At 45.8% G+C, this 26,300-nt stretch overlaps 1 protein-coding gene across 2 annotated transcripts in view; it reads left to right on the top strand.

Moving 5' to 3' along the window:
* LOC137528740 (class I histocompatibility antigen, F10 alpha chain-like) overlaps window positions 1-26,300 on the top strand; it is a 233,156-nt gene that overhangs the window by 199,907 nt on the left and 6,949 nt on the right. For both annotated transcript variants that reach the window (XM_068250263.1, XM_068250264.1), the window contains exons 4-6: window positions 11,097-11,372; window positions 16,624-16,719; window positions 24,080-24,109. In XM_068250263.1, coding sequence (XP_068106364.1) covers window positions 11,097-11,372; window positions 16,624-16,719; window positions 24,080-24,109 — 402 coding nt within the window. The remainder of the gene's footprint in view (window positions 1-11,096; window positions 11,373-16,623; window positions 16,720-24,079; window positions 24,110-26,300) is intronic.

Here is a 26,300-nt window from a genome sequence, read left to right as displayed (position 1 = left end):
ATCATCACCAAATTTGGCATCTATATTAAGCAGATGAGTAGGAACATGGTAAAAAAAAAATTTGTGAGAAGACCTTATAGTTTTTGAGCAAATCATTTCAAAGTTTCATAGGAAAAATGTTTTTTAAACTGTGTAAAATGACACTGCTGCAGTACAGGTTACTGCATTCCGAGTTCTGTATACATATTGTATACATTTCATGAAAACAGACAGCGTGTTTGTCCCCCATGCAGGCTGGGATAGCCAGAATGCGGAGCCCCGGCCGACTGGGGCTTCGCACCCTGAGCTATACCAGCCCGCATGGTCCATGATATGAGGGGGGGGCTCTGGAGGAGAGGGGCGGCCAAGCCTCCCCCTTTCCCCTAGAGCCCTTGTCCAATCCATGGACAAGGGGCTCTTCGCCACCACCGGTGCCCCAGGAGGAGGTGGGGGCCGCTAACGTCCTGGGGGGTTCATGGTGCCATCCGGGGTTCCCCTTTAACAAGCGGACCACGGAAGCCGCCCCCTCCCCAGGATAAATTAGTATAGGGGTACATGGTACCCCTTACCCATTTCAGCAGAGTTAACCACCCTGGCGTTCTGATTAAATCGCCAGGGTGGCTGCGGGAGGGTTTTTTTTAAATAAAAAAAAAACTATTTCATGCAGCCAACTGAAAGTTGGCTGCATGAAAGCCCACTAGAGGGCGCTCCGGAGGCGATCTTCCGATCGCCTCCGGCGCCCAGAATAAACAAGGAAGGCCGCAATGAGCGGCCTTCCTTGTTTTGCTTATATCGTCGCCATAGCGACGAGCGGAGTGACGTCATCGACGTCAGCCGACGTCCTGACGTCCGCCGCCTCCGATCCAGCCCTTAGCGCTGGCCGGAACTTTTTGTTCCGGCTACGCTGGGCTCAGGCGGCTGGGGGGACCCTCTTTCGCCGCTGCTCGCGGCGAATCGCCGCAGAGCGGCGGCGATCAGGCAGCACACGCGGCTGGCAAAGTGCCGGCTGCGTGTGCTGCTTTTTATTTCATTAAAATCGGCCCAGCAGGGCCTGAGCGGCAGCCGCTGGCGGTGTTGGACGAGCTGAGCTCGTCCAGACCGCTCAGCTGGTTAAAAAAAGAAATAAAAACACGACAACGAAAAAAGTCCTTTATTGTTCTAAATTAACCAGGGATACTTACCTAGTTGCGATAATCCCATGCCAGTATCCTCAGGAGTGGTCCCACGCCAGTATCCTCAGCAGTGGTCCCACGCCAGTATCCTCTTATGACATCCCACCACCCTCCCACACCGACGAACTCCCACCACGGAATGGTCATAGTCAGCCTCTGCATCGGTGTAGCAGAGGCTATGAACACGAAAATGTTGCCTTTGAAACAAGAAATTTCGGCAAACAGTGATGCACTCAAAATGGCCACTGGGAAATCCCGGAACGCTGGAGGCCACACTAGAGTGGCGAAACCAGCCATTTTTCTCATAGATGGTGGGTCTAGGTGACCAGAGCAGGAGGTGCCCTGGTCCCCTGGACCCACCTATTTATGTGAAATAACGCTCGATCTGACACTCTGAGGTGGCCTCCGGGGAATGGGGATTCCCCAGCAGCCATTTTGTTTATGACACTGTTTGCAGAAAATTCTTGTTTTAGCAAACAATTTTCGTGTTTCTAGCTTATGCAATACAGATTGCAGAGGCTGTCTACAGCCATTCAGCCCCGAGAGTTGGGCGGGTGCGTGGGACCACTCCTGAGGATACTGGCGTGGGACCACTCCTGAGGATACTGGCATGGGATTATTGCAAGGTAAGTATCCCTGGTTAATTTAGAATAATAAAGGACTTCTTTCGTTGTCGTGCTTTTATTTCTTTTTTTAATTCTGCTGAAATGGGTAAGGGGTACCGTGTACCTCTGTACTCATTTCTCCTGGGGAGGGGGCGGCTTCCGGGGTCCGTTTGTTAAAGGGGAACCCCGGATGGCACCATGAACCCCCCAGGACATCGGCGGCCACCACCTCCTCCTGGGGCACCGGAGGTGGGGAAGAGCCCCTTGTCCATGGATTGGACAAGGGCTCTGGGGGAGAGGGGAAGGCTTGGCCGCCCCTCTCCTCCAGAGCCCCCCCCCCCATACCATGGACCATGCGGGCTGGTATAGCTCAGGGTGCGAAGCCCCAGTCGGCCGGGGCTCCGCATTCTGGCTATCCCAGCCTGCATGGGGGACAAGGGGTTAAGGAGGCTTGAGAGGGGGGACCCCACCCTGTCTGTTTTCATGAAATGTATACAATATGTATACAGAACTCGGAATGCAGTAACCTGTACTGCAGCACTGTCATTTTACACAGTTTAAAAACCATTTTTCCTATGAAACTTTGAAATCAATTTTTTTTACCATGTTCCTACTCATCTGCTTAACATACATGCCAAATTTGGTGATGATAGCATGTAAGGGGGCTTTACAATTAACCACAGAATTTAGCACTATTGACTATTGACAATGTAAACGCGAATTCAGTACTCGGAATTGCCGAATTTTCGAGTTTCGAGTGCTTACTCGGAACTGCCAAATTCCGATGGCAAACTCGAAATTCGGAATCCGAGAGCTCAGCCCTATTGTTGGGGAGCGTTACAGGCTGCACTAACGTGCGCCTGTAACGTCCCACTGTGAAAGCAGCCTTAGTGTTGCATTTAGCTAGAAATTCGCTGAGGTTAACAAATACAAATGTATCTATTTACAATGTAAATAAACAAACACCTCTCTGAGAAGCACAGAGAGCTTCCCAGACAGGCTTTTCAGAGGTCTATTTGCATTCCAAACAAAGATACATTTGTATCTAAATCACGCAGATTTCTAGCTAAATGCAAAACTAAAATGTCATGTTTAACCCATTCAGTGAATTTCTGCTTAAAAACCTGCTGATTTTCAAGGGGAATATTTAAATTGCTGCCATTCTTGCACTGTTAATGGCACAAGCCCCAAACCTGGTACAGTTGGTCATTGGGTCACTGGGGTTCAAATTCAGAAAAGGGGTGGAGCTCCAAACAGTCAATCAGATCATCTCACTGGTAAATTACAAATTATTGATGCCAAGGACACCAGAGCTCACAAACTTGATCATTGAGTGACTGTGTGGCGAGGTTACAAAAAGTGGGTGGAGCCAAAAACAAATTTCACTAGGAAAATATAAACTGCAGCCATTCTTACACTGTTAATGGCAAGGGTTCTCAAACTTTGCCCAGATGGTCACTGGGTGACTGAGATTATTATTATGTGAAGTGGGTGGAGCCTATAATAGCCAATCAAAATTCACCTGCTACAGTTGGTTATTGGGTGACTGGGGTTCAAATGCCGGAGAGGGGTGGAGCCACAAACAGCCAATCTGATTTGTTTAATTTCTATGGAAATATACAAATTATTGATGACAAAGACCCCAAAGCTCACAAACTTGATCATTGAGTATTTGTGTGTTAGGGTTAGAAAAAGTGGCCGGAGCTAACACCAGCCAAATACATACCCGGGCAACGCCGATTCATCAGCTATTATTCATAAAAGTGGATGGAGCCTACAAAAGCCAATAAAAATTCATCTATTGGTTTTCAAGGGGAATATTTCATTACTGCCATTCTTGCACTGTTAATGGCACAAGCCCCAAACTGGGAACAGTTATTTATTGGGTGACTGGGGTTCAATATCAGAAAAGGGGTGGAGACACAAACAGCCCATCAGATTTGTTTCATTTCAATGCAAATTATTGATGCCAAAGACTGCAAAGCTCACAAATTTGGTCAGTGAGTAATTAAGGAATTGTCTGTTACTGTTAGAAAAAGTGGGCATAGCCAACACCTGTCAAATACATACCCGGGCAATGCTGGGTCATCAGTGGGCGGAGACAAATACAAATTTCACTGGGAAAATGTAAACTGCAGCTTTTCTTACACTGTTAATGGCAGGGTTCTCAAACTTTGCACAGTTGGTCACTGGGTGACTGGGATTAATATTCATAAAAGAGAGTGGAGCCTACAAAAGCCAATCCAAATTCATTTATTGCTTTTCAAGGGGAATATTCCATTGCTGCCACATTCCTCTCTGGGTCGACAAAGCTCGACAAAGGAAAGATTAGCTATATTACAGAGACAGTGCAACTAGAAAAGGCTGCAGTAATCCAGACCACATTAGAACATGTATAGGAACTTATAGGATAGAAGACATAAGGCTGAAATTTTTGTTACAGAGTCTCTTTAAGGTCGGACAAGATTTACTATAAATCTGTTTATTATTGCTGTATGCTAGCCAGATAGCATAACCACGGGCGCCTCTAAACCACCTGTGCTATTGCCTCAGTATTGCTGCAGTACTGCTGCTGTGCACTCTGCTGCTGGAATATTGCTGGATGCCCGGATAACACTAGATATGCAAATTTTAGGACTGGTGGCCAAAACTAACTTTATTTGTCTTCCTTACAACAAGAGAGACTTAAACAAAGTACACTCGTATGAGGACTGTCCCCCAATAGTGTTCAGGACTCAATCCCACTGGTGACAGTGCGGGCCGAGTGCTGTACAGATAGGCTAGTGACGGGTTCTTTTTTTGCTATGCAGGTGGGAGGAGGGCCGACGGAGCTGCTCATGATGGAGTACACAGATCATGATGGAGTACACAGATCAGCCTGTCGGATGCTTAGTGGATCCGACAGGCTGATCACTGGCCAAGGCACGGAGGGAGGAAGGGGTGCTGTACACACACTAGATTCTCTGCAGAAATGGATGGAGTTGCTGCCCCCAGTAACGCTGTACAGCTACATACAATAAAAAGCTATAAAGCTGTCAGCACCACACTGCTCCTCCCACTACCCAATAACAATTTACTGCAATGACCAATCACTGTCTGGAATGGTAAGTTTACATTGATGGGAACAGTACAGGGACTGCATCAGCACTGTGCATCCGCCGATTGGCCCCGACTGGCCAAACTTACAGGAGCCCTTACAGAGGATCCGGAGGGTGGAGGCGAGGGACGGATCAGGCTGAAGGGGCTGGAGGAAGCCCCAAGTATGTATGAATCTTTTATTGCAGGTCGTCTCAGATTTCCTTTAAAGGATACCTTAGCTCTTTTCAAAATTTAGAAACAGGAGGAGCAGGCATGTGTAGGAGGCTCTCCTCATGCCCCGCTCCCCTGTTCCACTCCGATTTCGTCCATTATGATCTACTGTCTCCCCAAAGCTACTTCCAGGCCAGGAGGATCGGTGAGCACTGCGCAGGCGCGTCCTTGATGGTGCACCGTGGCTGGGAGCACACAAGACTTTTATGGTACCAGGCTTATTTTTCTCAGGGAGTTCAGCCTTTAGAAAGGTTACATTGGGCTTCATAGTAACTAAAGTTCCCAGCATGGATGTGAAAGCCTTCAGTAAACCATTTTCAGGTGCAGTTAGGACAATATACGACCAGTGACCATTTGGGCAGACATTAAATAAAAAAACCTTCCCATGGATACCATATATTCTCTTTATGTGCAATGAAAAAAACATAGTGGTGAATCTTAGTATATATTTATATAGCGCTGACATCTTCCACAGCACTGTGCATAGTATTTATGTAGACTTGGGAAAACCCACAGAAAGGTTTCGTTTTCAGGTGTGTGCGCCAAGATCCTCTCCCCTGTACTGAGGGGGTCACAGTCCAAGAATTCCACAAAGGATCGGCACCACACCAATAAGTGTTATAAGCTCTTATACTTTACATTTTTCTACTGGGCAGTGAGAGGACGCAGATGGTTGGCTCTGTGAGCTGCTCACGTGACCAGCAGTGTTTTTCGCTGCTACAATGAGCTAGCGAGGCGGAAATTAGCGTGATGTGGCCATTCACCTGTGGCGATTTGAATTCACAGCTAGCGGTTTCCATCATACATCCAGGCGCTGATTGGTGAGTTACACTTTAAATTTCGGTGCAAATTTTTCCTTGAAGTTCCCCATCATGTCCGGATTCCCTCCCTCCGTAGGTCCATACATGTTGGTTATCCGCCCTGAGGGGTGGGGCTGAGGGTGTATAACAAGGTTGTTGTGAAATGCTTGATGTATTTGACTTGCTTGGCAACTTGAGAAAGGCCATATAGGCCGAAACAGTGGGCTGTCCTTGCCTGTCATTTTATGATTTCACAAAGTATAAGAGCTTATAATACTCCTGGCAAATTTTGACTTAGTTACTTTTATTCAACCAGCAAGTAATTTTTGGATGAGAAATGACATAGGTGTCTCCAAACGATAATACGACGATGTACAAGAGGCATTATTGTGGGAAAGAAACATTTCTTAGCTTTTATTTACATTTGAGCAAAAATTGTCCAGTCCAAAATTAATTATCTTCTTCTCAGTAATCTATAGAAAAGCCTTTATTGACTTACAGCAATCAAACGCTTCCTATAATTGCAGAGCAGCTTTTTGCATTTCTCCACAGGTATTTTTGCTCATTAATCTTTAGCAATGAGCTCCAAATATTTCAGGTTGCAAAGTCTTCTTGCCATCACCCTGATCTTTAGCTCCCTCCACAGATTCTCAATTGGATTCAAGTCAGGACTCTGGCCGAGCCACTCCAAAACGTTAATGTTGTTGTCTGCGGAACCATTTCTACACCACTTTTGCTGTGTGTTTTGGGCCATTGTCATGCTGAAATGTCTACTGGTGCCCAAAGCCAAGTTTCTCTGCAGACTGCCTGATGTCATTGAGAATCCTCATGTATTGCTCATTTTTCATGGTGCTGTTTACTGTGATTAGGTTCTCTGGTCCACTGGCTGAAAGACACCCCCAAAGCATTAGGTTCCCACCCCCATTTTTGACAATGGGGATGGTTTGTTTGGGTTGAAGGCTTCTCTGTTTTTATGCCAAATGAAGGAAGCATCATTGTGACCAAACAATTCAATTTTTGTTTCATCTGACCATAACACAAAAGGCCAGAAGTCTTCTTCTTTGTCCACATTAGCATTTGCAAAGGCCAAGGGAGCTTTTGTGTGCTTTATCTGGAGAAGTGGCGTCCTTGGTCTGCATCCGTGGAACCCAGCAGTGTGTAGTGTCCTTTGGATTGTCTGCCTTGAGACATTGCCACCAGCAGAGCCCAGATTCACCAGGATGACCTTGGTGGTGATCCTTGGATTCTTTTTCACCTCTCTCACTATCGTTATGGTCAGCACTGGTGTCACTTTTTGGCTTCTGACCATGTCCTCTGAGATTTTCCGCAGTGAGGCACATCTTGTATTTTTTTAATAATACTTTGCACTGTAGCCACTAGAGCTTGAAAACCTTTAGAAATGGACTTTTAGTCCTTTCCTGACTTGTGAGCAGCCACAATGTGTAGCCGCAGGTCTTCACTGAGCTCCTTTGTCTTAGCCATGACTGTCCACAAACCAACTGCAGAGAGCTGCTGTTTTTCACCTGTTAATTTAATTAAAACAGCTGTTCCCAATTAATCAGGGTAATTAGGATGCTTTAGAACAGCTTGGATTATTTGGAATGGCATAGAACTTTGGATTTTCCCACAGACTGTGACAGTTTTGTGAATAATAATGAATACTTTTGGACTGGACACTTTTTGTTCAAATGTAAATAAAAGCTGAGAATTTTTTTCTCTCACAATAATGGCTTTTGTACATCGTCTTCTTATCTTTTGGGAGACACCTAGAGGCTTGATTCACTAAACCGTGATAACTCATGATAACTCATTTTGCACGATCGTGACTTTTGGCGCACTTACGAATTATCGCATGCAAACGCAAAAATGCACGCGAAAACGGCCGTGATATGAGTTATCACGGTTTAGTGAATCAAGCCCCATGTCATTTCCCGTCAAATGAATTGCTGGTTGAATAAAAGTAACTTTAAGTCAGAATTTGCCAGGGGTATGAATAATTATGGGCAGCACTGAATATGAAAGATCCATGGCAACTTTCAGAAATAAGAATTTTAAGGGTTTCCAACTCAACTGTTTAACCACTTCACCCCCAAGGGTTTTTACTGTAACGGACCAGAGCAACTTCCCCCATGTCAGCGCCAGGCATGGGCTTCCGAATTCCGCGGAAGCTAAAATTCCGAAATTCCGCCGGAATTGGGGTTTCCGCATGGTTCCGCAGTATTCGGAATTTGCAATCCGGAATTCGGAATTCCGGCAAAATCGGAATCGGAATGAATTGACCAATCAGGAGATGCGGAATGAGTTGACCAATCATAATCAGCGGAAAGTTACCGCGCTAAAATAACGGTTTCAACATTTTTTTTATCCAAATTTACAAAATACAAATCAACTTTATTAACAATAGATATTTCAAATGAGCGATTGAGTATTTCCTCCTAAATTTACGGAAATCCGTTTAAAAATTACGGAAGTCCGTTTAAAAATACGGAAAGTGCACGTGGCGGAATTCCGCGGAATGTAGCGGAATTCCACCGGAATGTAGCGGAAGCGGAATTTCGGTAGTGGCGGTATGCGGAATTACCGCGGAATCGGAAATTGGCTCTTCCAACCATGCCTGGTCAGCGCACCTCCCTTTCATTCACTAATAAAGTTAACACTACTTATCACGCAGAAATGATCTATACCGTATACCACAAATCAGGCTTTTTGGTGTGATATTTGTTTTTCAGGGAAAACATGGGGAAAATGAAAAAAATACACCATTTCTCCAATTTCATCCCCTATAGTTTTAAATTAAACAATTCTGCTGTAAATAAAACCCTCACATTTTATTTGCCCATTTGTCCTGGTGATTACAACCTTTAAATTATGTCCCTAGTACAGCATGGTGACAATATATTTTTTGAAAGAAAGGTGTATTTGTTCTGTTTTGAATTTTTAATAATTACAAGCCTTTATTTACGTTTGTTTTTTTTTTTTTGTTTTTTTTTTTTTAATTCTGTCATTTGTTTGTGTTTTATTTTGGTTTCTATGGGGTGGCAGGGGAGTGGGAAAGGAGGTATTTATTTATTTATTTTAAATTAATGTGAAAAGGGTGTACAATGTGTATTTTTTAATTTTGTATGTATTTTTTTTTACCACTAGATGTCCTCACACTCACTAGTCTGTGTGCTTTGAACAAGCACACAGACAGTGTTGTTAAAGAAAATATCATTGGTTAAAGGAAATATCATTGGTTAAAGGAAATATCATTGGCTTCTCATTGAACCCATGATCTTTCCCTTACATGCACTTTGTTTGGTTCAAAGAACACTCCTTCCCTTTCACCAATCGCAATTGTCCGAGACTCACTAGTACACGCGGCAGTTGGGCACTTGCTTGGCAATGTTGGTGGCAGAGGACATTTTAAAACGTCTGTTGTTCCGTTAAGCAGGACCAACAGGTCATTTTAATACTACTGGCGGTTCAGTAGCAGTGTAAGTACTGATTATTATTATTATTATTGATGATGTACAGTGGTGTGAAAAACTATTTGCCCCTTCCTGATTTCTTATTGTTTTGCATGTTTGTCACACTTAAATGTTTCTGCTCATCAAAAACCGTTAACTATTAGTCAAAGATAACATAATTGAACACAAAATGCTGTTTTAAATGATGATTTTTATTATTTAGTGAGAAAAAAAACCTTCAAATCTACATGGCCCTGTGTGAAAAAGTGATTGCCCCCCTTGTTAAAAAAATAACTTAACTGTGGTTTATCACACCTGAGTTCAATTTCTGTAGTCACCCACAGGCCTGATTACTGCCACACCTGTTTCAATCAAGAAATCATTTAAATAGGAGCTATCTGACACAGAGAAGTAGACCAAAAGCACCTCAAAAGCTAGACATCATGCCAAGATCCAAAGAAATTCAGGAACAAATGAGAACAAAGTACTGTAATTGATATCTATCAGTCTGGTAAAGGTTATAAAGCCATTTCTAAAGCTTTGGGACTCCAGCGAACCACAGTGAAAGCCATTATCCACAAATGGCAAAAACATGGAACAGTGATGAGCCTTCCCAGGAGTGGCTGGCCGACCAAAATTACCCCAAGAGCGCAGAGAAAACTCATCCGAGAGGCCACAAAAGACCCCAGGACAACATCCTAAAGAACTGCAGGCCTCACTTGCCTCAATTAAGGTCATTGTTCATTACTCCACCATAAGAAAGAGACTGGGCAAAAACGGTCTGCATGGCAGATATCCAAGGCGCAAACCACTTTTAAGCAAAAAGAACTTTAAGGCTCGTCTTGTCTCAATTTTGCTCAAAAAACCATCTCAATGATTGGCAAGACTTTTGGGAAAATACCTTGTGGACTGACGAGACAAAAGTTAAACTTTTTGGAAGGTGCGTGTCCCGTTACATCTGGCGTAGAAGTAACACAGCATTTCAGCAAAAGAACATCATACCAACAGTAAAATATGGTGGTGGTAGTGTGATGGTCTGGGGTTGTTTTTCTGCTTCAGGACCTGGAAGGCTTGCTGTGATAGATGGAACCATGAATTCTACTGTCTACCAAAAAATTCTAAAGGAAAATGTCCGGCCATCTGTTTGTCAACTCAAGCTGAAGCGATCTTGGGTGCTGCAGCAGGACAATTACCCAAAACACACCAGCAAATCCACCTCTGAATGGCTGAAGAAAAACAAAATGAAGACTTTGGAGTGGCTTAGTCAAAGTCCTGACCTGAATCCTATTGAGATGTTGTGGCATGACCTTAAAAAGGCGGTTCATGCTAGAAAACCCTCAAATAAAGCTGAATTACAACAATTCTGCAAAGATGAGTGGGCCAAAATTCCTCCAGAGCGCTGTAAAAGACTTGTTGCAAGTTATCGCAAACGCTTGATTGCAGTTATTGCTGCTAAGGGTGGCCCAACCAGTTATTAGGTTCAGGGGGCAATTTCTTTTTCACACAGGGCCATGTAGGTTTTGAGTTATTTTTCTCACTAAATAATAAAAACCATCATTTACAACTGCATTTTGTGTTCAATTATGTTATCTTTGACTAATAGTTAACGGTTTTTGATGAGCAGAAACATTTAAGTGTGACAAACATGCAAAAAAATAAGAAATCAGGAAGGGGGCAAATAGTTTTTCACACCACTGAATATAGAGCTATCATCTTCTGTGGCGGTGTTTGGAAGCTGCTCCACTACCATCAGTGATATAAACTTCTGTTTTTCACCCTCAGTGCGGCCAGAGGTGAAGGTGTGGGGCCGTCAGCACCCAGACGGGGTGACAAGACTTCAGTGTCTGGCGTACGGGTTTCACCCTCGGCCTGTGGATGTGAAGTGGGTGAAGAATGGAGAGGACCATATTCCTTCAGATGAAGCCAGTCCCATCCTCCCCCATCCTGACGGCACCTATCAGACCAGAGTCAGCGTGGAAGTGCCAACAAGGGAGGGCGACACTTACTCCTGCCATGTGGAGCACAGCAGCCTGGAGGAGACACTCAGCGTCATATGGGGTGAGTGATATCTATACAGAGAAGATAGAGGCAGCCATAGATGGGGAAATGTGTTTCTGAGGACAATATGTTAGGAGCAATTAAACCAGCAAGCCTCAATGATTTGAAGCAAATGCAAATGGCACAGGATGAGCCCTGATAAAAAATAGTTAAAGCCACAATTAGCGGCAATGAAGTTGAAATTATGGTGCCCAATAAATATCAGGCGCTTTATCGGGGGCCATAATTTAACTTCATTGCCGCTAAACGTGGCTTCTACTATTGCCCCCTGCGGCCTCAGGGTATAGTTTAGAGGGCTAAGATTAGATGGGGAGGTTAAGGTTAGGCAGGGGATAGATACATTTATGCAGTGTGCAGGGGTGGTGGTTAAGGTTAGGCAGCGGGGAGAGTGGTGAAGTGTTAGGCACCAGGGGGTCTTAGAGTTAGGCACACGCAGAGGGAGGGTTCAGTATGAGAGTAGGCAGGGGTGATGTTATTCATTACCTGGTCCCGGCGATTGATCCATAAGTTTGTAGGTGTCCTGCAACCAGCCAATCACCATGTGGCTTCAGTTCCGGCATGGTGATTGGCTGGTTGCAGGACACCTGCAAACTAACCAGGAAGTGGAGGAGAAGCGATCGCCGGGGGCAGGTAATGTATAATAATGCTAGATGCCGCTAATGACATGTACCAACATTATTTAACATTTTAGAAATGTCCTAAACCGTGACACCCATGGTAAACAAGTGACACCCATGGTAACCTAGAAATATAAAACACATAAGTAGATAAATACTAGTTCTACTTACGTAACAGATGTATTGCACAGGAAAAGCAGAGAATCCTATTCTTGCCAGTTTCCATCTTGGTTACCTTTGAATGAAGCTAATCCTGACATAATTTCCTCCCTCGCTCTTTTTTTTTCTCCTCTTAGTAATTGTGTATTCGTTACCTGCCCTCCTCCCAGACAGTCCCACCGAGGTCTATACTAGGAAGTGCACTGTCTTATTTCATTAGAAGGAGGGGGAAATAAAGGGAAGAGAGAAGGAATATATTATAGATAAAAAGACCCCCCAGCATGCAACTGTTTTGCCAGCCGATGGCAATGGCAATTAAAGGGCAAGTGCTCCTAAGGTGTGAGAATACTCCAAACCATAACAGCAGAAAAAGTTTTGAATGCAGGATTCACATCGTTATCACTTAATACACTCAGAAGAGTTGCTGTTGAAATTTGACTTTTATGGTGACAATCCTTCTGTAAATAATTGGGACTTTTTAGGGGCTTCATTGCAAAGGGGGGTGACACATACAGTGGCTTGCAAAAGTATTCGACCCCCTTGAAGTTTTCCACATTTTGCCATATTACTGCCACAAACATGAATCAATTTTATTGGAATTCCACGTGAAAGACCAATACAAAGTGGTGTACACGTGAGAAGTGGAACGAACGAACGAAAATCATAGATGATTCCAAACATTTTTTACAAATCAATAACTGCAAAGTGGGGTGTGCGTAATTATTCAGCCCCCTTTGGCCTGAGTGCAGTCAGTTGCCCGCAGACATTGCCTGATGAGTGCTAATAATTAAATAGAGTGCACCTGTGTGTAATCTAATGTCAGTACAAATACAGCTGCTCTGTGACGGCCTCAGAGGTTGTCTAAGAGAATATTGGGAGCAACAACACCATGAAGTCCAAAGAACACACCAGCCAGGTCAGAGATCAAGTTATTGAGAAATTTAAAGCAGGCTTAGGCTACAAAAAGATTTCCAAAGCCTTGAACATCCCACGGAGCACTGTTCAAGCGATCATTCAGAAATGGAAGGAGTATGGCACAACTGTAAACCTACCAACACAAGGCCGTCCACCTAAACTCACAGGCCGAATGTAACGATCGGTGTCAGCAGAACAGATTTTCTGATTATTGGTGATCTGCAGTATCACCAATAATACAGATGTTATACCTGATTATGTGGTGATCTGCAGAATCACCAATAATGCAAGTATAGCAAGGCACAGGACACCCTGGTGTAAGATAAGTGTTTGGTGCAACAGTAATAAAGTTAGAGATACCCACAATCCCAGAGGATCAGTTCACCCGAGGAGCGGATGAAGCACAGTAAGACAATGTATACTGATCACCCGTGGAGCGGGTGATTCAGACTGTACTGCAGCAGATGATCACCTGAGGGGCAGGAGATCAAACTGTACTGCAGCCTCTGATCACCTGAGGAGCAGGTGATTCAAACTGTCCTGCAGCTATCAACTTAGGTGCAGGTGATTCAGACTATACTGCAGCTATCAACCTGAGGAGCAGGTGATTTAGACTGTACTGCAGCTATCAACCTGAGGAGCAGGTGATTAAGACTGTACTGAAGCTATCAACCTGAGGAGCAGGTGATACTAAACTGAGAATCCCTCACCAGAACTAAGCTCACTGGTGAGGGCAGAAGAGTCAGACAAGCAGGTTCGGCAACACACGGACAGATACGGTACAAAGACAGAAGACTGAATCAGAGTGAGGTATAAGCTGAGTCGGCAACTAGATCAGATAGGCATAGGCACAGAATCAAAAGACAGAAGAGTAGTCTAGGGTAGCAGAAGGTCATAACAAATAATACAATTCAATTAGTACTTTAAGCTATCAACAGAATCTGGATAAGTGTGGATCCCCAGCTCCTGCTGGTTCTAGCACACTTTCGGATCTGACTAAGGTCTGAGTGCTAACATGTAGCATTTGCAACAGCAGACAACCAGCAACTGACAGGCAGGTCCTATATATACTCAGAGCGGTCCACAGTGCCGCCCCAGTCACTCATCCAATCCGGAGCACCACTGGAGTCAGCTGACTCCCCTTCTACTTGCATAAAGGTCCTGTCGCCTGGCGTGCGCGTAGCCCTCAGTCTGTGTGCAACTGAGGGACCAGGCAAAACTCCAACATGTAACCACGCGGCGGAGGCCGCCGGCTGAGACGTGGATACGGCCGCCATGCCGCTCACCGCTGCGGCGGCCTCTCCGCTATCCATTACACCGAACAAGGAGAGCGCTGATCAGAAAGGCAGTCAATGGTGACTCTGAGCGAGCTGCAGAGATCTACAGCTCAGGTGGGGGAATCTGTCCATAGGACAACTATTAGTCGTGCACTACACAAAGTTGGCCTTTATGGAAGAGTGGCAAGAAGAAAGCCATTGTTAACAGAAAAGCATAAGAAGTCCCGTTTGCAGTTTGCCACAAGCCATGTGGGGGAAACACAAGGAAGTTAATGGCGAATACATTAAGTGCCCACTGGGCCCCCTCTGCTCCAGGGCCCTGCATAGTGGTAACTTTTAAACTGTTACTCTAAATACTCCTCTGCAGCTGTCCTTGGTAGGTTTTGGAGCTCCATATCAATAAAGTGCTTGGGGCCCATGTAAAACTCGCACTGGGGCCCCAAGCTCCTAAGTTGTGCCACTGGTAAAACTACATATACAGTACAGTGCCTTGCAAAAGTATTGGTGAAGTGAATTTAGAAAAAAAAATACATATAGAACTGAATTTTAAACAATAATAAACTGAAAATTGTCATGTGTATACTGTGGCTTGCAAAAGTATTCGGTCCCCTTGAAGTTTTCCACATTTTGTCACATTACTGCCACAAACATGAATCAATTTTATTGGAATTCCACGTGAAAGACCAACACAAAGTGGTGTACACATAAGAAGTGGAACGAAAATCATACATCATTCCAAACATTTTTTACAAATCAATAACTGCAAAGTGGGGTGTGCGTAATTATTCAGCCCCCCTGAGTCAATACTTTGTAGAACCACCTTTTGCTGCAATTACAGCTGCCAGTCTTTTAGGCTTTAGTCTCTACCAGCTTTGCACATCTAGAGACTGAAATATTTGCCCATTCTTCTTTGCAAAAGAGCCCCAGCTCAGTCAGATTAGATGGACAGCGTTTGTGAACAGCAGTTTTCAGATCTTGCCACAGATTCTCGATTGGATTTAGATCTGGACTTTGACTGGGGCATTCTAACACATAGATATGTTTTGTTTTAAACCATTCCATTGTTGCCCTGGCTTTATGTTTAGGGTCATTGTCCTGCTGGAAGGTGAACCTCCGCCCCAGTCTCAAGTCTTTTGCAGACTCCAACAGGTTATCTTCCAAGATTGTATTTGGCTCCATCCATCTTCCCATCAACTCTGACCAGCTTCCCTGTCCCTGCTGAAGAGAAGCACCCCCAGAGCATGATGCTGCCACCACCATATTTGACAGTGGAGATGGTGCATTCTGAGTGATGTGCAGTGTGTTAGTTTTCCACCACACATAACGTTTTGCATTTTGGCCAAAAAGTTAAGTTTTGGTCTCATCTGACCAGAGCACCTTCTTCCACATGTTTGCTGTGTCTCCACCCTCTGACTTTGTGTCAGTACCCATGAACTATGTGGAGTGTTGATTGCATGAGAATGTAATTGCCCAATTAACTCATATCAATAGGGTAGGGGCAGGTGGCGTTGCTCAAGAGTGCCTACATCTGAGGGCCCCATGAAAGTTTTGCTATGGGGCCCCATGATCTCTAGTTACGCCCCTGCCACTATACACATATAGCGGTGTTCATTACCAGCATAGCACCAAAGCAAAGGTAATAAGATGGATGAAGGAGGATTCCTAGTAGGCCCCTCTGGTCCAGGGGCCCCGATGTGGTCACAACTAGGGCTGCTCAAATCCGATCCATGAGATACCCGGATAGTTGCTATCCAGATTTTTACCAGTAAACCTGTGCGGGCTGGGCAGGGGGGGGGGGGGGGGGGGTCAATCTTACCTGTCTGACGTCTTCTTAGGTCCATCCCTGGCGCCTCCCACCGCCTCCAAGCGGCAGTCACGTGACTACAAACACTTCCTCCTTCCGGGTTGAAGGAGGAAGTGTTTGTAGACACGTGATGCGCGTGGACTGCATCGTGAGAGGCACCAGGGACGGATCTAAGAAGACGTCAAACAGGTAAGATTGACCCCCCTGCCCACCCCGCACAAGTTTACTGGGAGATATCCGGATAGCAACTATCCGGGTATCTCCTGGATCGGACTTGAGCAGCCCTAATCACAACCTTTATATCGCCTACTGCTACACCACTGAACTTTGCACAACAAGGAGTGAGAGTGAATGGAAGAGTCCCAGATCTGCAGAGTAATGATGCATTTATAATATATGTTGCTTTATGAAAACTAATAGTACATTTTTCACAGACGAGATTCTCACCATCTTATGTTTCCTCTGTGTTTCTCTCTCAGAACCCGACAATGGCCTCCCAATAGGATGGATTGTTGCTGGCATCTGCATTCTGGTTGTTGTTGTTGCAGTTATCGGTGGAGTCTTCCTGTACAAGAGTAAGTGTCACACCAAGAGGACTGTCTGTTATCAGAGCTGTTTCTATCTCCTGATTTTACTCTGTCATGGGGAACAATTTGCTGGGCTTCTCCTGGGCTGGAGATCCCTGGAGAACATTAGTGACCAAAAACATTTCTCCAGAATTTAATAAAGTTGACTGTCAAGTTAATAAAACTTTGAAAGCCACTGATAACCAAACCAGAATTCCTGTCCTTTGCATTCACCAGTACCGGGGCTCACATGCAACACCATTGTCCTTGCTGCATAAACTGTATTACACTATTTGAGACACTTCGTGTCCCCTCTAGATCTGATGTAGGCATGCCAGCCCTCCACATATGTACAGTAACTTGGGTGAGTATGGGACATAGCGGGGGGCAGTCCCATTGTGTTTACCTGGCCACCCCAAGTCTTGTCCTTGCTGTGCACAGAGGTGGCATATGCCTAACCTTGTTACACCATATTAACCTCCTTAGCGGTAAGCCGCCGTGGAGGATTGCTCAGGCCCCGCTGGGCCGATTTGCATAATTTTTTTTTTATACACGCAGCTAGCACTTTTCTAGCTGTGTGTTACCTACGATCGCCGCCGCTCCGCGCCGATTCGCCGCGTTAGAGGGTGCCCCCCCCCGAGACCCCGTGTGCTGCCTGGGCAATCAGTGCCAGGCAGTGCTGAGGGGTGGTTTGGGACTCCCTCTGAACGGGATTTCCTGATTCAGAACGGGATTTCCTGATGGGCCTGATCGCCGGAGGCTGTGCTGCCTCCTTGGCGGATTTAATTGACCGCCAGGGAGGTTAAGGTTATTTATGTTTAGATGTATCACTATTTACACTGGAAGCAAGAGAAGACACAAGGAGGAGTTGTCTGACAGCACTATAAGATTTAAAGCACAAAAGCCATCGCAGATGGTGCTGCCGGAGAAATAACAGGACAATCCACAAACCGTGATGAGAGTAAAAATATTCATGGAAATGTCCCGATGCAAATACAAATGTCACAGCCTGTCCTGGCACTGGTGAATAATTCCAGATCTCCACCCCTACAATTTACATCATTCTAGGCCCACACCATCCGCCTCTACCATCCCCTCCCAGCCATTGTTGCGGTCTTATATTACCCTCTGTCAAGCTCCATTCCTTACTTTCTCGACAACCTTGCCTCCTGGCTCCCACACATCCTCTCATCTGACCTCCCCACCATCATCCTTGGGGATTTCAACATTCCCATCGATGAACCCAACAACTCCATCTTGACTTGGCTACTCACTATGGCCAACTCCTTTGGCCTATACAACATACCAACACCCGACCCACACTGCAGGTCACACTCTTGAGCTGATACTCAATAAATCCACCACCATTACAGACTTTGACATCGCACCCTTCCCTCCCTCAGACATCACCTTCTCACCTTCAACCTCCTCACAGAGGGCACCACCCAACCACCCGCCCAACCACCTGGTCGATGGCAGTGAAATGTATGTCAGCTCAACCCTAGTGTCCTAGCTGACCCCCTCCATGCCCTCTCCTCCTCTCTCCCCATCCAAACTTGTCCTAATCTTGCTGCAGCTCAGTATTGTCAAACCCTCAGCCCTAGAGGAAACTGCTCCCCAATATTTTGCCGCAACCGCCCCCTAAACCACCTGCCCTGGCGCACCACCCATACTCACAACCTCCAGAGGGTAACACGTGCCACTGAACAAAAATGGAGGAAAACTCAACTTAATCAGGATTTCCTACAGTACAAGGCTAACCTGCTACATTTCCACACTTCCCTTGCTGATGCAAAGCAGGAATACTTCACCAAGCTCATCGGAGCTCAAGCTTCCAACCCTCCGGCGTCTCTTTGCCACTTTCAACTCCCTGCTTAAACCCACCGTCCGTTTCCTCCCTCTCTGTCACGGATTTAGCCACCCACTTAGCCCCACCAAAATCGTCTCAATTCCTCAGGAAATATCCAGCCTTCAATCCTCACCTCCCACTCCCTCCAATCCAGCTCCTCCTCCTTCCTATCCTTCCCTCACCTCCTTCAGTCCTACTACCATTGAGGAAGTCAATCACCTAATGCAGACTTCCCATACCACTACTTCCCCCCCCCCCCCCCCCCCCTTGACCCTGTCCCTTCTGACTTACTCCATCCTCACTTTCCGGATTTGTCCCCAGTCCTCACTGCCCTCTTTAACCTCAGCCTATCCACAGGCACTTTCCCCTCAGACTTCAAGCAGGCCACTGTACTACTCCTGCTCCCTTGACCTCTCATTATCCTCCAACTACTGCCCTATCTCCCTCCTCCCCTTTGCCTCAAAACTCCTTGAGCGTCTGGTTCACAAATGCCTGAACCAGTACTTCAATGCCAACTCCCTGCTAGACCCACTGCAATCTGGATTTCAGCCCGCCCACTCAACCGAAACAGCTCTCACCAATGTGGTCAATGACCTTGCCTTAGCTAAAGCTGAAGGCAATTACTCCATTCTCCTCCTTGACCTTTCAGCAGCTTTTGACACAGTGGACCATCCCCTACTTCTCCAGTCCCTCCAGGTCATGGGCATTCATGACCTCGCCCTGAGCTGGCCCTCATCCTACCTCTCCAACTGCACCTTCACGACCTCCTTTAATGAGTCCTCATCCACCCCCAACCACCTATCGGTAGGAGTCCCCCAAGGCTATGTCCTTGGCTCCCTACTATTCTCCCTATACACATCCTCCATTGGAAAGGTTATCTCCTCCATGGGTTTTAACCATCATCTGTATGCAGATGACACCCAGATCTACCTCCACACCCCTGACCTATCCACCACTACCATGGACAAGGTCTCATCCTTCCTAGCGGATGTCCGCTAGGTTCCTGAATCTAAACCTGGACAAAACAGAATTTACGATCTTTCCACCCTGGCCATTCCTGACCCTCCCAGATGTGAATGTCACTGCTAATCACACTATAATTTGCCCTACCTCTCAAGCCCGCTGTCTGGGTGTCACCCTAGACTCTGCACTCTCCTTCACCCCCCACATCCAAAACCTCACAAAGTCCTGCAACTTCCACCTCTATAACATCCGCAAGATCTGCCCTTTCCTGACCTCTCTCACCACCAAACTCCTCATCCATGCCCTTATAATTTCCCGCCTTAATTACTGCAACGCCCTTCTGTCTGGTTTCCCTATGACCCGAATTGCCCCTCTGCAGTCCGTCATGATTGCGGCAGCCAGAATTATCCACTCCTTCCATCGCTCCACCACAGCGACTCCCCTCTGTGAATCCCTCCACTGTCTTCCTCCACTGGATTCAAGATACTGTGTCTGGCCTACAAATCTGTCCACAAAGCCTGCCCAACCTGCATTTCAAATCTTACCCAGAGGTACCACCTAACCGCTCACTCTACTCCTCCAATAAACTTTGCCTGCTGCCCCCCGCCTTACCCAATCCCATACATGCCTCCAGGACTTCTCAAGAGCTGCTCCAACACTATGGGACTCCCTACCTCCCCCCATTAGGGTTTACCCCTCCTTCAACATCTTCAAGAAGGCCCTCAAAACTCACCTTTTTACCCCCCATCCCTCACTAGTGCTCTAAACCCGTAGCTGAACTCCGGTCCCCTTCCATTCGTGTCCCCACCTCTCCCTCTAGATTGTAAGCCTTTGGCAGGGTCCTCCTCCTTGTGTCTCCTACCTGTTCACGCACCTCCATCACCGTACACCCATCCTATGGATCTGAGTGAATTCGCCTTGCCTAATCTCCATGCTCCCATCCAGTGACTGACTAAGCATTACCTTGTACTCATACTGTGCTGTGTGATCTGGTTTTTCTTGTATTCCTGTATTGTCTTATTGCTGTACTAGGGACCTTAGCCGTTTAATAACTGGCTCTAGGTCCGTCATCGCCGCCACCTGTCAGCGCTTGCGCGTGCACGCCCGCTCAACGCATGCACACGCCCGCTCAACGCATGCACACGCTCGCTCGACGCACTAGTGCACACGCCCCCCCATTCCCCTGGCTGTCCTGCTCCTGTCCAAGGCTGTCCCTGCGGCAGATGCGCAGTAGTACAAACGCAGAGACACACACAGACATGGGACGCAGAGACACGGGTTTTATTAGGTAGGATTTCACCCTTAAATATTGTCTGTAACCTTAACTAATGTCCAGTGCTGCGTAATATGTTGTCGCTTACAAATACAATAAATAAATAAATCTCACAATGGAGAACATTGGCCAAAAGTACCTCAAAATCAGTTGTTTGGGTCCTTGGTCAGAGTGGTAGTTACCGGTATACCTTTGGCCACAATCCGCATCTCTTTGTCCGCTGGTGCATTCATGTGTTACGGATTGAGAGAGACAACAAAATAGTGCAGACTGTTCCACACGATGGAACCTCTACACAGACAAATACTTACTTCAAAACAACTTGTTTATTAGCATAAGAAAAGTTTACGGTAATTGTAACAAATCCTGACCCAGGGCTTCGGCTCCTGCCTTAAGGTGCGTACACACATGCGACTATAGTCGTTTGTAACGATCGTTCCCCGATCTTTACCAACGACGATCGTTACAAAAAACGAACCAACGACTATTAAGGCAAACGACGAACGAGGCAAATCGCTACAAAACAAAGTTCTGTCTTGGCGGATTTTTACCACCGACGATCGTTTGCAAAAGTAGTACATCGTTGGAAACGATCGTTCGTACTAGGCTTGACATGCGCATTTCACTATTTCTCCATGGAACTTCTCATTTTTATGCGCAGGCGCAATAGTTGCTTTCTGTGATGTAACGTTCGTTCTAACGATCAGATCGTTACACACATTTTAAAACTACCTTTACTTAGGTCGTTCTTTCATCAATTAAAAGTTCGTTCGTCGTTCTTAACGAACGATCGTTGTCGCATGTGTGTACGTAGCATCAGTCAGGGGTAACCCTGGGTTAGAATTTGTTACACTGAACCTTTGATGTGCTAATAATCAAGTAGTTATAAAGTAAGTGCAATTTGCCTGTGTGCAGGTACAATCGTGTGGTGCAACCTGCACTATTTCGTTGCTTCTCTCATTGATGCCAGTGCTGTGTCCAATTGTGCTTCTCTAGAGTCTGTGCTACCCCGCATGCACAGTGGCTCCTGTTCTGTCCTTACCCCAGAGTCCATGGCGGCCTAGATGGGGAATAGTAATCTACGCCACCCTGAAATGTGCCACTGAGCATGTGAAAGAAGGCAACTCTGAGGCAGCACCGGCTTGTATCTGACCAGCTGATGGAGGGGAGACACGAGTGCACCAGCAGGCAGCTAGATACAGATTGTGGCCACAGGACATTTGATGCTCATCACTACCACTGGGGACCCAAACATCTGATTTAAAGGTACTTTTTGTTCTCTGTTGGTAGAGCTGGTATTATTAACCAATGCCAGTGCAGACTGCGACATTTGTGTCTGACAGCAGTGACTCCGCCCTGGGTGCCAGGTTTGGTGAAAAGACTGTACTGTACTTGTTGGACATGTGCTGGGACTGATAGTCTGTTATTACAAGAACACTGCATGTGTTACACTCAGGGATGAAGTGTGATGTCAGAAGTGGGCCTGCCAGTAATATTATCTTCTGTACAGCCCATAATGCATCTGTATGTGGGTTTATTTAAGCTAGATTGTTAGCAGAAATTACGCTGAAGTAGTCAGTAGCCAATAATCACAATTACAAACTGTATTTCCCAATAAGCAGCATACAGATGATAAACAATGTATTGATATTAAGCAATAGATGTGATGAGATTAATATACCATCAGTTAGGTGGGAAATTGTACAGTATTTAGATGAACAGGACAATGCATCTCCATTTGAGAGACACAGATGATCCGTCCCCAGCTGGGAGACAAGCTATAGCATTGGAAAGATTATTATATCTCTGATTATACATAAGAAAGCCACACAAATTAAGAACTTAATACATCACTAATATGACTAAACCCATCATCCCTCCATCCTCTCACTGATGTGCAGCTGGTAACCATTATCCAGTGGCGTAGCTAAGACGCTATGGGCCCTAGTGCAAGTTTTACATTGGGCCCCCCCTCCAAGAACTCTATACATAACAATTGATACGGCGCACCAGAACCTGCCAATGGCAACTACAGTATCAGAGGTGTAAGAAGGGGTTGGGGAACAGTTTGTTACTGATTACTGCTATTCAAAGTATCTATAGAAGTGATTATTACCAGCACAGGACCAATAGAGAGCTAATAATGCATCTCTTATTGCTGTTACGGTCAGAACCCAAAGTCTGGCCATTTCGGGATCTGGCCGGTCAAAGCGCAAAGTGGCCATGCACCTGCGGCCAATAATAGAAATTAATTGGTTTGCCGTCTCACATGAAAGAATCCCGGCGGATAAAATGAATGAATTCCCCAGCGGCAATGTAACAGATGAAGCCGCCTCTTCAGCTCTGCCTCCTCTCCTCCCCCTGACCCTCTCCTATGCAGCTGCGGCAGCCGGGGGACATACATGTCCCGAGAGTCATTCGTAGCAGCAGGGAATCCTGCCATTCGTTCCTCAGCAGAGCGAGTGCTGGCAGAAGCAATGTCTGCAGCCTTACCGCTCTGCTTCCCTGCTGCTAGGAATGACTTGGGGGACACGCATGTCCCCCGGCTGCCGCAGCTGCATGGGAGAGGGGCAGGGGGAGGAGAGGAGGCAGAGCTGAAGAGGCGGCTTCATCTGTTACATTTCCCGCTGGGGAATTAATTCATTTTATGCGGCCGGGATTCATTCATGGGAGACGGACAACTAATTAATTTCTAACATTGGCCGCAGGGACACGGCCACTTCGCATTTTGACTGGCCAGAACCCGAAGTGGGCAGACTTTTGGGTTCTGGCCGTAACATTGCTATGCCACTGCCAGGATCCATAGCTGATATATCTGTCCCAAGGTAAGGCTGGGATCACACTACACACGGCAGCGGACCAGTTTCTACAACAAACGAGCATGTCAACGCATCCTATGTTAATTATTGGATAAATCCAATTGGTATATTACCCATCACAAAAAAACTAAACAAAAACAATATTACTAAAACTTCAAAAGCGCATGTAACAAGCAGGCAAACATATCTGACAAGAATTGTGTGACAGATTATAGGCGCTCTCACACTCTCTTATTTGTCAACTTTGCAGTAGACTGAAAATATCAATTGAGGTTATCATTCCATCAATTTCTATCGTGTGGAAGGATTTGATCTCTCACTGATCATATTCTGATCTAATAGGAGATAAATCTTTTGGCCACATCGGGGGACATCTATTAGTGTATGGGCCCCGTTAGATCTACTTTGCTTTTAGATGCTTATTTTGTTCTTTCTCTGATTCTAATTCTATCTCTTGTATTTCAGAAAAGAAAGCCGGCTACAAGACCACCAGCAGTAAGTTCCCTTTCAGTATACAGTATTTTGTGCTGTTCTGTATGTTTTTATTAGTGCTGAACCTTCATTTTGCATAATCATAATTTTGCATAAAAATTTGCAATTAAAAAATGAAAACATTATGTAAAATTTCAAGCAAATTCATAATTAAGTTTGCTTGTAGCCGTAATGAGGATCTGAAATTTCGCAGTTACGCACATTTTTGTGAGGTGGGCTGCCTAATTCTAGGGGTTCATCTGGCCAACTTACCTAAACAAACGTAACCTACCTAATACTGGGGAAACATCTGGCTAACCTGGGAAGGAGGGCTGTCTAATACTGGTGGCACAGCTGCATACCTATATTTGGTAGGGAACCTACCTTATACTGGGGGCACAGCTGGCTACCTATACCTGGGGAATGAACCTACCTAATTCTGGAGCACATCTGGCTACCTATGCTTGAGGAGGATTGCTGCTTAACCACTTCAGCCTTCAGTGTTTTTTCACCTTCCATTCATTCGCCAATTACTTTATCACTACTTATCAGAACGAAATAATCTATATCTTGTCTTGCCACCAATTAGGCTTTCTTTGGGTGGAATTATTTTATTCTAAATGCATTTTAATAGGCATATTAAGAAACAAAATGGAAAAAATTCATTATTTCTCAGTTTTAAAAAGGTGCGCAACATTTTTATTTGGGTACAATGAGAGAGTGTGGGAGGGAAGGAGAAGGAGTTAAATTAAAATGTAAGTGTGTGTAATGATCAGTGGCGTATCTGATGATCAGAACGTGCTCTATCAGAACAGTAGTCAGTATTTTATTCAGAGTGTGATCACAGGTGTATTGGTGCACAGTTATCAGGAGTACTCCTAAAGTGATAGCCCTAAGTGGCTGGGGCTATCACTATACAGAGAGTGGTCGTACAAGCTAGGTCGGCAACGGGTCGGTCAGTAGCGGTACAGAATCGTCAGGCAAATCGAAAGTCGGTATACAGGCAAAGGTCGGCAGCAGATCAGATAGGCAGAAGTACAGAATCGTAAGGCAGAGTTCAAGGTCGGTAATCAGGCAGAGGGTCGGCAACAGATCAGATTGGCAAGGTACAGAATCAGGAGGCAGAAAGAGTAATCAAAGGTTCAAGCAAGAAGTCATACACAGAAATATCAATACAATCTAAATAATAATAATCCTAAGCTATGTGTAAATTCCCGGGGGTCCTGCCGGATCAAACACACCAGGATCTGACTAAGGTCTGAGAGCTATCACTGTGAAGTATTCGCAACAACAGACAAAGATCAAATGACAAGCAGGTCCTAAAATACTGTGGACCAAGCGAACAGCGCCGCCCAGAAGCCCAGCCAATCAGAGAGCAGGCAAGTGTCAGCTGACCACAAGGTCAGCCGACACGTCTTCTGACCGAATAAATGCGGTGGCGATCCGCGCGCACGTGAGTCTGGCGCTCGCCCACAACCTCGCACAGACTGGACCTCCCTGATGACCTAGACCGACCGGACCTAGATCAGTGAAAGGGAACTGAGTTCCCATCCATTGATCTACAGGCTAATGGGCAGTGGCGAGAATGAGTGCGGCGGCGTTTTTATTTTTCATAGGCTTAGCTCCTCCAGGGGCAGCCTTTTTGGACATAGGAGCTACATCTAAAAGGCTAAAGTAGTTTATTCTGAGGGTACATCTGTATATCTAACCTGGGGAAGGGGGCTGCCAATCATCTTTCCGCCTTTTATTTTTGTAAAAGTTCAGATTCAGAGACATAAACTGGACAGTATTGTACACATCCCCAGTCCTTCTGCAGCATCACACAGAGATGAAGAGTGGTCATTAATAATTGTTTTGTGCTGTCACGCTTCCTCATGGATGCACACTCTGTTCCATGACAGTGTATTGCTTGCTGCCATTATGAGGGCACATATTTTAAAGGGATACCGAGCAGGTATTAAAAAAGCAGAAATGGTACTTACCTGGGGCTTCCTCCAGCCCACCATAGGCTGTGAGGTCCCCCAGCATCCTCCTGGCTCCTCTCCTGGTCCTGCTGGCAGCTCTGCTAATTGGCAACTTCAGCCTGAAGTCACCAGTACGAGTCCCCACCACGCACATTGCGCGTCATCATGCCGGCAAGTGTGAGTCCTGTGCATGCTCGGTTCAGAGTTAGAGAACCGCGCATGTACAGGACTCTCACGCCGGCAGGTGTGAC

The sequence above is a fragment of the Hyperolius riggenbachi genome, chromosome 8 (assembly GCF_040937935.1).
Source record: "Hyperolius riggenbachi isolate aHypRig1 chromosome 8, aHypRig1.pri, whole genome shotgun sequence".
NCBI classification, from domain to species: Eukaryota; Metazoa; Chordata; class Amphibia; order Anura; family Hyperoliidae; genus Hyperolius; species Hyperolius riggenbachi.
The sequence above is the reverse complement of the archived record's forward strand: the minus strand, read 5'-3'. Positions and strand labels throughout refer to the sequence as shown.